This window comes from Aulostomus chinensis, chromosome 7 (genome assembly GCF_037954235.1).
Source record: "Aulostomus chinensis isolate RoL2024-O1b breed Wild chromosome 7, RoL_Achi_v1.0, whole genome shotgun sequence".
Lineage (NCBI taxonomy): Eukaryota > Metazoa > Chordata > Actinopteri > Syngnathiformes > Aulostomidae > Aulostomus > Aulostomus chinensis.
This window is the reverse complement of record NC_141326.1, coordinates 1,452,491-1,468,091: the sequence shown is the minus strand read 5'-3', so window position 1 is coordinate 1,468,091 and position 15,601 is coordinate 1,452,491. Positions and strand designations below refer to the sequence as shown.

General features: G+C 47.1%; 1 protein-coding gene across 1 annotated transcript; it reads left to right on the top strand.

Annotated features, from left to right (window-relative positions):
• The first annotated feature begins 317 nt into the window (after nucleotides 1-317).
• On the top strand, nucleotides 318-13,416 carry slc17a8 (solute carrier family 17 member 8). Its single transcript, XM_086207626.1, has 12 exons — nucleotides 318-890; nucleotides 2,890-3,145; nucleotides 3,290-3,408; nucleotides 4,804-4,918; nucleotides 5,024-5,111; nucleotides 5,762-5,848; nucleotides 6,669-6,811; nucleotides 6,931-7,080; nucleotides 7,171-7,303; nucleotides 9,739-9,849; nucleotides 10,151-10,278; nucleotides 11,952-13,416. The coding sequence occupies exons 1-12, from the start codon at nucleotides 790-792 to the stop codon at nucleotides 12,279-12,281; spliced, it is 1,761 nt and encodes a 586-aa protein (XP_086063752.1). The 5' UTR covers nucleotides 318-789; the 3' UTR covers nucleotides 12,282-13,416.
• The last annotated feature ends 2,185 nt before the right edge of the window (nucleotides 13,417-15,601 follow it).

The window sequence follows — 15,601 nt, the reverse complement described above, 5'->3', positions numbered from 1 at the left end:
TGATGATCTTTAAAGGAGGAGCAGTCACGTTTCCCCTGCTGGCACCATGAGCAGGACAGGCAAATGCCACAACTGTCAAAGAGCTGGAGATGTGGTGAAGCTGCTGGAGCCGAGCAGCTGCAGGACACGAAGGCTGCGGCTCCTTCACAGCTGCAGGAACTGCTGACGCGGAGGAGCCGGAGCCGGCGAGACTCAGCCTGTCTTACGTTTCACCTGCTCCCATTTTACACCTCCTGGCTCTCCTCAATGCCAACTTGTCAAGCTCATGCATTTTTCATGGCTCATCCACTGGGCTGAGATCAGGTGAACCTGATGAGCTGAAGGGGTGGTGCTGGAGAGATGATGATGATGATGATGACGGCGGTAAAGATGATAATGTGTGAGGCGAGTGGCTGCCCCCTCCTCGCCAGAAATGGATGAGTTATGAGATGGAACGACACACTCACTTCAGCAGCAGACAAAAAGGGGGCTCAGAAACTAAAAACTGGATTCTTTTTGCTCCTTTACTTGCTAAACTGGAACTTTCAGAGATGAAACAAGTTGCAGAGGCTGCTGGCATTGTGGAGTCCCTCAGCGTCCTCCTCCAGTGAATCCTTCCCTCACATCGGACCAAGGTGGAGGGGCAAAGTCAGTCTTACTTCTAAGGGACGCTTGGCGCTGCTGGAAGGTGGAGCCAACACCAGCTGAGGAAGGATGGAGACCAGCTTGTAGTGGATCTCCTTCAGCTTGTGTGCCACTGAAGTACAGAGACACTGTTCTGACATAAAAAAGGAGGTACAGACAGAGAAAATGCCTTTTGGTGGGTTAGCAGGGTTGAAGGAGCAGGTGCTGAAGCCTGGGACGGAGGAGGTGAGGAACACAGTGGGCGACTCTCTGGGAAAACTGCAAAGGTGAGAGGGTTTGTGATTTCATGCAGTGAAAAAGCACATCTATTTTTACCCGTTGTCCACATATTGTATTCACAGTCGGCATGAATTTTTAAAAAACTTTGCAATGATGCTGAGCCGCTGTCAGAGGGATGTGGAGAGCCTGGACGCCCCACATGCTCCTGATCCAGAGGATTAATAAGTATTTGATTCTTGTGCTCGCCAGGCAACGCCAGTGATGTAATCTTAGATTTTATTTTAGAACTTTAATACATACTTCATATCTGATACATATTTCACAGAGCGGTGTGTGTGTGTGTGTGTGTGTGTGTGTGTGTGTGTGTGTGTGTGTGTGTGGTTACTAGTCAGGAGCCTCCGTATATTCAAGATTGTTGTCATTTCCAGAGATAAACTACTAAGTAGGCAATTTCCTGGGAAATGAATGTTGTGTGTAGTTTCTAATACGTTGACCTTTGAAGCAACCAGCAGTGGAAGCTGTGTTCTTTTTGTTTGCTTTTAAGAATGGACAACGGCCAATGGTAGAAGGGATTTTACAGAGAACGAAACATTTCTTAAAACGATTTAAATGAAGACAAAGACAACAGGAGGGCGGCCCGGTGGAGCAGTGGTCCTCCCTGTGGCCCCCAGCAAGAAGGTTGTGGGTGGAGCAGTGGTCCTCCCTGTGGCCCCCAGCAAGAAGGTTGTGGGTGGAGCAGTGGTCCTCCCTGTGGCCCCCAGCAAGAAGGTTGTGGGTGGAGCCCCGGCTGCAGCACGGGGTCTTTCTGGGTGAATCTCCATGTTCTCCCTGTTCCTGCTGGGTTCTCTCTGGTACTCCAGCTTCCTCCACAGTCCAAAGACATCAAGAGGGACCAGGTTAATCCAGACTCTAAATTGACCGTAGGCGTGGCTGGGAGAGCCAATGGTTGTCTGTCTCTATGTGTTGGCCCTGCCATGGACTGGTGACCTGTCCAGGGGGAAGGCTGCTGGGATAGGCTCCACCCCCACCACCCTGAACAGGAGGAGAGGGGGAACATGGAGGGATGGATGATGGATGGATGATGGAGGGATGGATGATGGATGGATGGAGGGATGGATGGATGGATGGACAACAGGATCAAGTCTAATTCTTGTGGGGAAATAAAAACTAGAAGTTGTTGGTATTCTCAGATGTTTTTTGCAAAGTAAGAGGTTCGTAGTCTGACGTCGATCCTCCTCAAACTCATCGGGTGTCTCACTTTTTTAAAAATGGCCAAAAACGAAGCACTAACCTTGTGAACATGACAGGAAGCTGCAGAACGTTGGGTTGATGTTCAGGCCTGAGTGACTCAATACAACAGTCCAGCCTGGGATCCAGGCAGGGAGATTCAGGGGACCTCTGTGCTTCACCGCCTCTTCTCACAGTGGACGTTGTTACTTTTCATTCTTCCAAGCTGGTTGCAGGGGGTCCTGGTCGTTCTCAGGCTTTTATTACACACTCGCAATGACATCACACTGATTGATTTCATCATGGACATTATTTGAATTTGTCTTATTGGTGTCCGCCATGAAAAAAGCAAGATGTGGCATCAGTCCCACTTTTCTTCAGTGTTCCTTGTGGTACCTGTCACTGTCCAGTGGCTGAGGAACTCATTCCAAGCTGACACTGCAGTGACAGTTTTACTGATAGAAGCTACTGTCAGGAGGACCTGAATATTGACTGTGGGAAACTCAGTGACTGAAACAGAGGTGTGAATTCAAGAGGATAATAGAATGATGTGTGGAACATTTTTGCTGGGTGTGAAGTGAAGCTTCAGTGGAGGCAGATGGAAGCAGCTAATGGGGCCAGCGATGGAGGTGGACTCATGGTGGGGGGGCGGGCTGAGGGGGACCTGATCACAAAAGGGTTTTGACCTTTTCAGTGGTTTGTCTTCAAGAGAGCAGAAGAACTCATGTGACGATGCATGTTACCATCATTAAAACAGCTGGAGACCAAAGTGACGTCCGTGGACGTAATCTGAGACTTTCTGATTGGTCTGCTCCTCAGGAGAGTCGATGGTAGCAATGTAGAAGAGGAGGATAACATAGAACTGACGGAGGATGGGCGTCCAGTGGCGTCACCATTGCGTCCTGCTCCGCTGCTGGACTGCAGCTGTGGCGGTCTGCCCAAACGCTACATCATCGCCATCCTCAGCGGCCTGGGATTCTGCATCTCCTTCGGCATCCGCTGCAACCTTGGGGTGGCAATCGTGGAGATGGTGAACAACAACACCGTCTATATCAACGGGACCCCGGTGCTTCAGGTACATGCGTCTCATGCGTTCCCAACAGCTTGTTGGTAGTTGAGAAAGAACAAGTAAGAGCTAAAGAAGCCCTCTTCTCCGTATTTGTGAAGTGCTTCAGTTCCTCTGGGAACATCCCCTCCAAACCTTGTCTGTTCCTTCCAGAAAGCTGAGTTTAACTGGGATCCTGAGACGGTGGGTCTGATCCACGGCTCCTTCTTCTGGGGCTACATCGTCACTCAAATCCCGGGTGGTTTCATCTCCAACAAGCTGTTGGCCAACAGGTGACTGCAACTGTGTTTTAGACAACCACATCGTGAGTTTGTGTGAGTCCCAGAGTGCAGAGCAGCCGTTGGCTGAAATGGAACCATGTGATGTGAGCTATGATGGTTTTCCACAACTTGAGACTGTTACTGATGGTAGCTGCTGCCTTGGACATGTAAGGAGCACAAGGAAGCTAAAAGCTAAAGATAAACGTTTGGGGGTGGTGTGCTGAAAGGGTTAAACCTGTATGCTGTGGTGAGCAGTGCCGATGGAGGAGATAGCGGTCCTGTAATAAAAGCTTCACAGGAAAAGAGGACACGCCACTGACAGAGTTAATAATGAAAGATCCTGCCTCTGATTCCTCTCTGAAACAGCAGCCACTGGAATATTACAAGTGTCACTTACACCCTGCTTTGGAAAAAGAGAAGGAGGTGTGGGGGGGGGGGGTGAAGGAGGGAAGCTGAGCTAAATTGTGGTGATGGAACAGAAACTCAAGGATTAAGTGTGACGTCGTTTTTCTCTGACAGCAAAGGTCAGAGGTTGGTCTCATCGTCAGGCCGACTGAGAAGCTTCGACTGAGGAAACTGCAGACGTGTCAATATTCATGTCATGCATCACATTAGAATGATCCAGTCGTAAGTCTACAGTGAGTTTGTGACTCAGTCGCTCATTGCGCCACATTTCCTAGAAATAATGAGCAAATGCCATTTATTTATTCAAGAACGCAGTTCTCCATGTTGATTTGTGGCTTTTTTCTGTGGATAAATTTTACTTTTGCACTGCGCAAAAATGGAAATCTTGCTCACACGAGCAAAACTTTGAATTCATTCATGTAAAATCCAACAATAAGCACCGAAATACATCATCTTTTCCTGAAAATGGCTTGAAAGAGTTTATGGGAATTCTCTTATTTATCCACAAAAATGAACTCTTACCTGTTAAATATGGAGCTGGAGTCACCTAGGTAGCATTAGCCTAGCACAGATCCTGGAAACAGCCTGGTTCAGTCGAAAGTTTTAAAACAATCTGTCCATTGATGAACACATGGAAGCGAGGATTTTTCCAATTAAGTGCTTCTTTACTCTTTGATGGATGCCAACGGATTCCATGCAAGAACAATCGTGTGTTCAGACTGCTGGGAAGTTGGAAATTTCTCTTTTGGAAACAAAAATAAAGGAATTATGTAATTACAACAAGAAGGCAACATTGTCCTCCCCAGATAATCTTTCTTTCTGCTGTCAGAATACAGGAGAGTGTCAGTACAAATGAAGTAAGGGGGGGGGCTCAACTGATGTCTGTAAGTATTGATGTCGCTAAGCTAAGCGAAGCTCGAAGCCTCTAAGTCTTATATTTCTAAATGATTCAGGAGGATATTGATTCACTCTCGCACAGAATAACATGACCGCTCTCTGCAGGGTGTTCGGAGCTGCCATATTCTTGACGTCAGTGCTGAATATGTTCATCCCGTCGGCAGCGAGGGTTCACTACGGCTGCGTCATGTTTGTCCGCATCCTGCAGGGCTTAGTTGAGGTGAGAAATAAAATCAGGAAGTTAGAAAATGAAATCAAAGTTAACTGAGTTTACTTCCCCCTGAAATGAATCTTTGCTAACATCTTCTGCGTATTTCCCTGCCAGGGGGTCACTTACCCAGCATGCCATGGGATGTGGTCGAAATGGGCACCGCCTCTTGAGCGGAGCCGACTGGCTACCACCTCATTCTGCGGTAAGTGACGCTTCGAAAGTATGTCAGCGCTGCGGGAATTTCTTCAGATGTGGTTCAAATGTCCACTGGAACTTTAGAATGAACTGAAAAGATATTAGAGGTCAAAGGTCAAGCTGTATTTCAAGTCTAAAGAGAGATGTAAAATATTCCCACGCCGTTGGTCCGGTGAAGAGGATGAGGGGTCAGCAGTAAGCGGACGGGATGCCGCACTTTCAACTGGTACCATGACAACCGATGCAGCAGACCCCTCTTGATATTGGGTGTAGATGAACAAGGCTCACCTGCGCACGCTGAAGGAGCTGCTCCCTCTGTCCACCTACACGCAGCGCCGCGCTGCTTACTACCCAGAAGCCCCGTCAGCAGCTCGCTCTATTCACAGCAGCACTGTTCATGAATTTGCTGATAACAGAAATTAACACACACACACACACACACACACACACACACACACACACACACCGGTGACGACACTGGCAGCGACTCACCTCGGCACCTGGATTCAGTTTAGCGAATGTGTGTATCGAATGTGGTTTGTTGTATGAGCTCCGTGACAATAAGGAGACAGGAAGCACAGAGTTGGCTGGTTGTAGCTGATGTTACCGCAGGCACAGTGATACCCTGACAATGCAACGTGACACCGTTGTTCCCAGGATCCTACGCAGGAGCCGTCATCGCCATGCCTCTGGCTGGAGTCATGGTGCAGTACGTCGGCTGGCCCTCCGTCTTTTATATCTACGGTAAGATGATCAGACGCAACCGCCACGACAGTTTGATCAAATATAAACAATGCTGGAACACAAAACGTCCATGTCAGGACAAACGGAGATACTCTGGTGAAGAAAGCAAACCATAGACACTGGTGATGGTGTGGTAACAGCTCACTGATGTGAGGCAATCCATCTGTTTCTGTGACTCGTAGAAAGATACCAGACAAACTTCGCATGGCCAAAGTGGTATTTCGACCCATTCTAGCTCGCTTAACCCTGATGCTCTACAGATGAGCTGGAAACTCTTAACAAGAGCTGCTGGGTTGCCAGGTCCTTCGTCCAGTGGGACACTTGTGTCCCTGGACCCAGACATGCTGCGGCAGACCTCAGCTTGTAAACGTATATCCATGGATCTCTTCAGGGATCAGCAACATTTAGAACTGAACCGTGTTATCTGAGGGGTTTTTGTAATCCTAGACTGGCGTGTTTCTTACTTCGTACTTCTTCTGCTTTGCACAATAGACCTTATCTAAATTGCTTTGGAGTTTGATTAAAATGATTAACACTCACATAAAAATTCACACTTTGCCAGATGTTTTTTAATAAAAATCTACACTGGCTCGTGTGTGATACCATCTCATGATTTATTGATGTAAATTAACATTTTCCTGTCTGGGTTCGGTGACTCATACCTTGTTCATTTCATTTTAATAAAGAAGCCTGTGGTGGTGCAGACTGGAGGTCTGGGCTTATTCTAATTAGTCTGTCCTGCCCTCCAGCTGCTCTGCAGGACCTTACAAGACCTTCATCAGAAACACACTCACTCTCTTTGTTCTTATTTCATCTTAAGGAGTTTTTGGGATCATCTGGTACGTGCTGTGGCTCCTGCTGGCATACGGGAGTCCTGCTGTTCATCCAACGATCACAGATGAGGAGAGGACCTACATCGAGTCTTCCATCGGAGAAACAGTCCACCAGCTGAGTGTCACTGAGGTCTGTAACGCTGACTGCTGCCAGTGTAGATACTTTCATTACACACACACACACACACACACACACACACACACACATAAACACAGTCACAGCTGCAGACTTCTGTCCTCTGACAACAGAAATTCAAAACACCTTGGCGCCGTTTCTTCACCTCCATGCCCGTCTACGCCATCATCGTGGCCAACTTCTGCCGCAGCTGGACATTCTACCTGCTCCTCATCAGCCAGCCGGCATATTTTGAAGAGGTCTTTGGCTTCCCTATCAGCAAGGTTGTAGTTTCACCACAGCTGCCCGACAGTCACCGATAGCCTGGGACAGACCGTTAATAATATGGCCTGGTGGATGTTTGACCCCTGCAGGTGGGGATCCTGTCTGCTGTCCCCCACATGGTGATGACGATCGTGGTTCCGATTGGAGGTCAGCTGGCGGACTTCCTCCGCAGTAACAAAATCATGTCCACCACTAATGTGAGGAAGCTCATGAACTGTGGAGGTAGGTATTAGTCAGTCTGAATCAGCCACGATCAGTCACTACCATGATCAGTCATGACCTCGTTCAGCCGCAATCAGTCACAATCAGGCACAATCACCTGCGATCAGCCAAGATCAGCCACGACCACAATCAGCCACGATCATTCGCAATCAGGCACAATCAGTCACGATCGGCCACGATCAGCCACAAACACAAGCAGCCATGACAACGATCAGGCACGATCAGTCACGACAAAGATCAGTCACGATCAGCCGTGATCAGCAATGATCAGCCACGACCGCGATCAGCCACGATCAGTCACTACCACGATCAGTCACTACCATGATCAATCACTACCACGATCAGTCACTACCATGATCAGTCACTACCACGATCAGTCACTACCACGATCAGTCACTACCACGATCAGTCACTACCACGATCAGCCACGATCAGTCACTACCACGATCAGTCACTACCATGATCAGTCACTACCACGATCAGTCACTACCACGATCAGTCACTACCACGATCCCTCACTACCATGATCAGTCACTACCACGATCAGCCATGATCAGTTACTACTACGATCAGCCACGAAGAGTCATTACCACGATCAGTCACTACCACGATCAATCACTACCACGATCAGTCACTACCACGATCAGTCACTACCACGATCAGTTACTATCAAGTTCAGCCACGATCAGTCACTACCATGATCAGTCACTACCATGATCAGTCACTACCACGATCAGCCATGATCAGTTACTACTACGATCAGCCACGAAGAGTCATTACCACGATCAGTCACTACCACGATCAATCGCTACCACGATCAGTCACTACCACGATCAGTCACTACCACGATCAGTTACTATCAAGTTCAGCCACGATCAGTCACTACCATGATCAGTCACTACCATGATCAGTCACTACCATGATCAGTCACTACCACGATCAGTCACTACCACGATCCCTCACTACCATGATCAATCACTACCACGATCAGCCATGATCAGTTACTACTACGATCAGCCACGAAGAGTCATTACCACGATCAGTCACTACCACGATCAATCACTACCACGATCAGTTACTATCAAGTTCAGCCACGATCAGTCACTACCACGATCAGTCACTACCATGATCAGTCACTACCATGATCAGTCACGATCTCTCACTACCACGATCAGTCACTACCATGATCAGTCACTACCACGATCAGCCACGATCAGTCTCTACCAAGATCAGTCACTACCACGATCAGTCACTACCATGATCAGTCACTACCATGATCAGTCACGATCTCTCACTACCACGATCAGTCACTACCATGATCAATCACTACCACGATCAGTTACTATCAAGTTCAGCCACGATCAGTCACTACCACGATCAGTCACTACCATGATCAGTCACTACCATGATCAGTCACGATCTCTCACTACCACGATCAGTCACTACCATGATCAGTCACTACCACGATCAGCCACGATCAGTCTCTACCAAGATCAGTCACTACCACGATCAGTCACTACCAAGATCAGTCACTACCACGATCAGTCACTACCAAGATCAGTCACTACCACGATCAGTCACTACCAAGATCAGTCACTACCACGATCAGTCACTACCAAGATCAGTCACTACCACGATCAGCCACGATCAGTCTCTACCAAGATCAGTCACTACCACGATCAGCCATGATCAGTCGCAATCAGGCACAATCAGTCACGATCGGCCACAAACACAATCAGGCATGACAACGATCAGTCACGATCAGTCACGACAAAGATCAGTCACGATCAGCCACGATCTGTCACGATCAGCCGTGATCAGCCACGACCAATCATTTATTCATCATTTTCATCCATCCATTGTCTTCCGCTTATTCCTGTGAAGGGTCGCGGGGGGGCTGGAGCCTATCCCAGCAGCTACGGGCGAGAGGCGGGGTTCCCCCTTGACAGGTCGCCAGTATCATATTTATCATTCTGAATAATTTCAATATTATACTAATACTCTGATTGTGAAAAAAATTCACATTCTGTAATATAAGATAAATATGTGATGATAAGATGAGGGATGAGACCTAAGTGAGTATGTGCTTATTTCCAAAAGGTCAGAGGTCACCTTCATTTTGACATCCTCATTATTTGAGGCATGCGCCTGTCAGGTAATAATTCCACCGTTTGAATGTTTCTCTGCTCCTCCGTGCAGGTCCATCCTCTAACTTGTCGCCATTTTCGTCCGCGGTTTGTCTCTGATGGTGTCAGATTGATTAGCTGCTAACTGTGTTTGTGTGGCCCTCCTCTGTCCAGCTGCAGTCCCAGGGTTCAGACTCTCTTTGTGGCTTGGAGGTTACTGATACAGACATTTGGTGCACAGCTGTAGCAAACTGACTGATTACTGTGCTTCTCGTGTGAGCTAATAACACACGCCTGGATCACCGGCAGGATTCGGTATGGAGGCGACACTGCTGCTGGTGGTTGGGTTTTCTCACACACGTGGAGTGGCCATCACCTTCCTGGTGCTGGCTGTGGGCTTCAGTGGGTTCGCCATCTCAGGTAATTCTACATCCTCCCCAGGCAAATATTTGTGCTTCGCAATGTACTTGTCAGGAAAGTGAAATGTGGAGTACTTCTTTACCTCTGGGTGTGATGCAGTGCACATGTATCAGCTGCCATGCCTCCACACAGGCACTCCTCCTGAATATTTCATGGGTTGCTGTCAAGGCAACAGCGTGTGTGGATGTAAACACTTTTTTCTTCCTAACTATGAAAATGTCAGAAATGTTGGGAGAGCTTTGGCTGTTGTCGAGTTGCCCAGTCGGATAATCAAGAATCCTTGTGCCTGCTGTGTTGCCAGGCTTCAATGTCAACCACCTGGACATCGCGCCGCGCTACGCCAGCATCCTGATGGGCATTTCTAACGGTGTGGGAACGCTGTCTGGAATGGTGTGTCCCCTGATTGTTGGAGCGCTGACCAAGCACAAGGTACCACAATCACCTGAGACACGTCAGCGTGTCAGAGTCCTGTCCTCTGGTACAAGAACCACGTCATCGTACGCAGATGGACGTGACATCAGGGCTGCTTTTTCTGTAGAAACACGGGGCAACAAACTTCTCCTCAATACTGACTGCAGTATAATTATTACCCTGAGAAGCAGGGCTGCCCAAAGTTGGGCCCTGGGGCCAAATCTGGCCCATCATAAGGTTTGATGGCCCTGCATGATGTATGAACTCAGTCAAGAAATAAATGGCCTTATGTTGAAAAGTATAGACTGATCTAAAAGAGTGGGCTGTGAACTAATGTTGCTCTGTGAGGTAAACATTCAGGGATCAATACTGATTCTTTGTTTTGAACAATGATAAAAATGAGAAGCAGAAGAAATACTAAAGGCCCTCTTGGTACACAGACAAAAGGCGTTTCAACAACATAATAAGTGATAACTTTTAGTCTGTGACCAGTGCTGCGTAAATTTTGATTACTCCTTCAAAGGTAATCTAATTACTGTCCTGATTACCTGATTTTAAGGTAATGAGTTAGATTATGAATAATCTTACTAATTATTCCAATTCCAGCATCTCTACATCGGCTCCCAGTTAAGTTTAGACTTAATCTGAAGGTTTAGATCATAACGTTTGAGGTTCCCTCCCAGCTTGCGTCGGCGAGGGAGGGAACCCTCTGGAACCCGTCAGACCGGCAGGCTCCGTGTTTGCCTTTGAATCTCGGTTAAAAACCTGCTTTTATGAACATTGTTTAACTTGATGTGAGCTGTGAATTGTCCTCTGCCTTTTAATATCCTCAACATCACTTCATCTGTTTTAGTATTTTTTTGTCTTCATTTGTTCACATTTATCATTATTTTCTTTTTAAAGCCTTTCTATTTATTTTATTTATCTCTTTGTCTTCTGATCTTGTAAAGCACTTTGTATCATTGCTGTGTAGATAAAGTCACTGTGACAACGACTAGTTCCTTAGTTGGCAGGAAATACGGAGCATTTCCTCCTTGATGTCGCCTCCCGAGTGGCCTCCTCCTCTCCAGGCCGGTGCTGGACAGGAGGAGTCCAGCCGGGTTGTACTGCTGGAGGACGCGTCCTGGCTCTGGACCCGACAGCAGAGGTGGAGGCGTGGCTCTCTATGCCAGCTGTTTCCTCCACTAGCCTCACCTGCTGCTGTGCTGCTCCTCCCAGATGTTTTAGCAAACCAGATGTGGAGTTTTCGAGGTCGTAATGTTTTGTTGCCACGTAGTTGACATGGGACAGGAGGGTTCCTGACAAATTCACAACGCCGAGTGTACTTCCAGCCAGTGACGTGTGTTTCTCTCCTCCCTCCATCTTGGTTGGCTGGCACTCGCAGGCGTGACAGTCACACACGTATGACGTCAGCTGCCTGACTTCAGGAATAAGAGAAGCTTCTCTTACTACAGTTTAGATGACAAAAAAATCCTGTTGGCAATGATGTTATCGTTCCTGGGATTAGCAACTATGATTCAATCACTCTAATAATATTAAAGTGTCAAATTACTGAAAAGTTTCCTGGGTTGCTGCCCCTCCCTGCCAGAGAACCCCAGCCCTGCTGTCTCGTGTAGGACGCACATCAATGCTGGACCTCAGGGCTGCATCTTGTAACGGGACATTCATGGACTCTGTTCTCCCCCCCACAGACTCGTCTGGAGTGGCAGAACGTCTTTGTCATTGCGGCCATGGTCCATTACTCAGGGGTCATCTTCTACGCTATCTTTGCGTCAGGAGAGCAGCAGGTCTGGGCCAACCCTGAGAGCACAAGCGAGGACAAATGTTGCATTATTGATGAGGACGAGCTGGCTGAGGAGTCAGAGCTCAACAACGACAGCATGGTGGCCCCCAAAAAGAGTTACGGAACCACGGACAATTCATCAGGTCGGAAACAGGGTTGGAAAAAGAAGAGAGGTGTGACCATGCAAGAGAAGGATGAACATTATGGGAACGGGGACTACCAGGACCAGTACCAGTGAATCGCCCAGCTGGGCCAAACACACTCGAGACTCTCAGTGGAAGCTGAAGGTTTGACTTCTCACCTGTGGAAATGTCGGGAACATCTCATGTACCTCATGTACAGCTCGGGCTCATTTTCATTAACACACCAGTTTTACTGTCATTGAAAAAAAAGTCCTAAATGTCAAAATGCTGTATATTTTTTAATTCAACAAGTTGGAAATGAGCAGATCAACAGTTCATCTGGACTGACACACGATTCAGTAGAGAAGTATGTTTGGTGTAACGGCACTCAAACACAGACGGCTCACGAACCAGCCAGGACATCATAGAAGCAGCATAAACGTGTAAAGCGCCGATCGCATTCTGTCTGTGCAAGCAAACTTTGGCTGAACTTTATGTAGCTTACTTTGAACCGTGAGATGAGTTTTTGAACGTTTTGCGTCAGCTATGCAATGTGAAAAGACACGTGCTTCTGGAACGTAACCACGGGTTTGAAGGCAGTGCAAACCTCAGTGTTAATGTAATGAGCCTAACTGGGTTTTTGTTGTTTTTCTTTCTTTTTGTGGCTTGTATGTATTTGGTGTTGCTGAATAATTGCACTCTGTCACATGACTTCCCGGAGCAGCTCTTCATCATTTGTTTGAAACGCACTTTTCCCAGAATGACATCAGCTTGATTATTTGTAGCTCTGTGCTCGTTAGGGGTGTACTCGAGGTGAGTTCAGCTGCCTCCACTGTAACTCCACTTGCTCCTCTGGTGTTTATTCCTTTTGCAGTTTCTCAGTGTTTGGCACATGGAGACCCAGCTTGTTTCTAATGAACTGCTATATTACACTTCAATCATCGAGAAGAACGCAGAAAATGAACACTTGTGTTTATCATTACTGCTAAATATAAAACAGAAAGTCTGTCTGTTCAGTAAATTAGAATTATTATTGTTAAAGAGCATTGATTTGATTTGCATTTTACTTGAAAACACTGAAAATGTAATAAACTGCATTTCTATTCTGTGTTAGGATCGTTAAGAAATAAGGAAACCCATTAAAGGTGCTACATGTAACATGGACAACAAGCTGGCACCTTCTACTCCAAACCAAGAGGGGGCAGCATATTACCAGAGGGAATGTTCTCAGTGTGAGGAGGAGGGCAAAGCTCTCATTCAACCAGTGAATGTATCGTACTCCCTTGTCCTGGCGGATGGTAACTCCTACTTAAACAATACTTCACCTAAAAAGTGTGTTTTGGTTTGCTGCGTCTGTAAATGAGCGCCAAACAGGAAGTGTTCTAGTTAGTTGGTTTATCTCAGATCAAGGTCTGTGTTTATTACTAATCCTACAGCTGCTTAAAGAAGACGTGGATCACACTGGACGACCCGGAGAGTTTATAAACAGACGCTCTCGGACAGTTTTGCCTCTGTAAGCCATCAGTGTCTGTTAGCTTCAGGCTAAAGCCTGCGATACGTTGCTAGCACATTCTGCATTCTGGAGTCACAAAGAAGTGATGTAGGAGGGAAAAACATATTCATGAGCCGAGGACTCCTACTGGTGAGAATTTGAACAAGCCAAATACTCTTCCTATGGACGACATGGCTGTACTAGCATCTCTTCCTTCAAGAGCTAGTCGGGGACTGACAGCCCCCCAGGTGTAAGAACCCACTCAACCTCTGTGGAACTTGGAACATCCCACAGGGAAAACGTGCGGTTTCTGAGAGAGCCAAGAAGTGCGAGAGCAAAGATGAGAAATGTTGCTCCAGGGTGCTAAATAAGTCTCTTGTTTATTCAGTTTTTATTTATACCAATAATAATTCATAATGAAACACGAACACATATCTAAAAGCTGTAAAGGCCAGGTCTTGCTCGGAAGAGAGATCACCTGATCTCAAGTGACTACCTGGTAAAATAAAGGTTGAATAAAAACACAAGCTGTCTCTGCACGAGGTGGCACTGCGTGAGTGCACACATGCGCCAAGGCCAATTTGAAAACAATCAGACGTCTGCTTCACGGATTTATGGATTTATCCTTTGCTTCTTTTAGGTTGCATAATAATAATCAGACATGGGTGAAAACATGCCGTTGGACAGAAACGGAAATAAATTCAACATTTCAGTCTTCATCTGTGTACACAACACAGGTCGAATAAACCGGATGTGGTCTGTTTCCAGTGACTAGCAGGAGAAGCCGCCGTGTGGCAGCTTCATCCCTCCCCGCTCACCACTGAATCTCAGAGAAAACTCCCAAGTTGGAGCAGTTGAAGAAACTCTTGCTGTCAACCAAAGAATCCGGCAGGATGAGGAGGGGCGTTGGTCCAGTCGAGCTCTTGGGGTCATCTATCAGCTCACGTGCTTTTCTCTTGAGGACAATTGAAGTGGAATGCAAACCTGAGAGGAACAGCTGGAGCACATTCTTTCCTCTGCCTCATTTTGCATGAAGCTGTTCCATCCTCCAAACTCAGCCTTACTCATGAATAACGAACGCAAAGCCTTGGTACGGTCCTGTCGTGTCTTCTTCTCTCTTGCTACTTGAGTAAATAGACCAGCCCTCGAACTGCCTGTTTACACGAGTGGGCTCAAATTAGACGTTTACATTCTGAAATCTGCCAAAGGCGGCTCTGTTTCCCATCACGCTGTAAACATCCTCGCTCTTATCTTCTGCCTTCATCCTCCATCGCTGGACAGCGTTGGACTCACTTCTCTGAACAGAACCACCCCTCAGAATGATGTGAAGTAAATGTACTGAGAGGTTCACAGTATCTTTGTGGTTGATTAGTGTCAAGGTTCAAAGGTCACGCTTTTTAGAAGAAGCACCTGGCGTCCTTGACATCATGTGGTTGATTATGTCACTTTCCAGTGTGTGCTTGTTATTTATCATGCACTTCATTAACAAAACACTCAGCCTGAGGGACATTAAACACACAACACGTGTCGTCATCATGTCACACGGATGAAATGATTTCACCTGATCAATCCCTGAGAGAAGCCAGTCTACTGTAATCTATAAATACATGCCATGGTTTCCCCTCCCAGAGTCCATCACTGCCAGCCCATTCCTCACACACACACACACACACACACACGCACACACACGCACACACACACACCCTTGTACTTCTATTACTTGTATCTTTGTGAGGACCTTCATTGACGTAATACATTCCCTAGCCACTCCCCCTAAACCTAACCATCTCAACTGACTGCCTGTCCCTAACCTCGACCCTAAACCTGACCAGAACCTGACCCTAACCTCGACCCTAAACCTCACTAGAACCTGATTCTAACCTCGACCCTAAAACCAAGTCTCGACCTTCAAACGGCCCTTCGAAGATGTGAGGACCTGCTAAA

What these genes read in the sequence shown, in the direction of transcription:
- slc17a8 (XM_086207626.1), top strand. Translation starts at nt 790, where the DNA reads ATGCCTTTTGGTGGGTTAGCAGGGTTGAAGGAGCAGGTGCTGAAGCCT. An exon ending in ACGGGACCCCGGTGCTTCAG is followed by an intron (nt 3,146 to 3,289) that starts GTACATGCGTCT and finishes TGTTCCTTCCAG; the next exon opens with AAAGCTGAGTTTAACTGGGA. An exon ending in GAAGCTCATGAACTGTGGAG is followed by an intron (nt 7,304 to 9,738) that starts GTAGGTATTAGT and finishes GATCACCGGCAG; the next exon opens with GATTCGGTATGGAGGCGACA.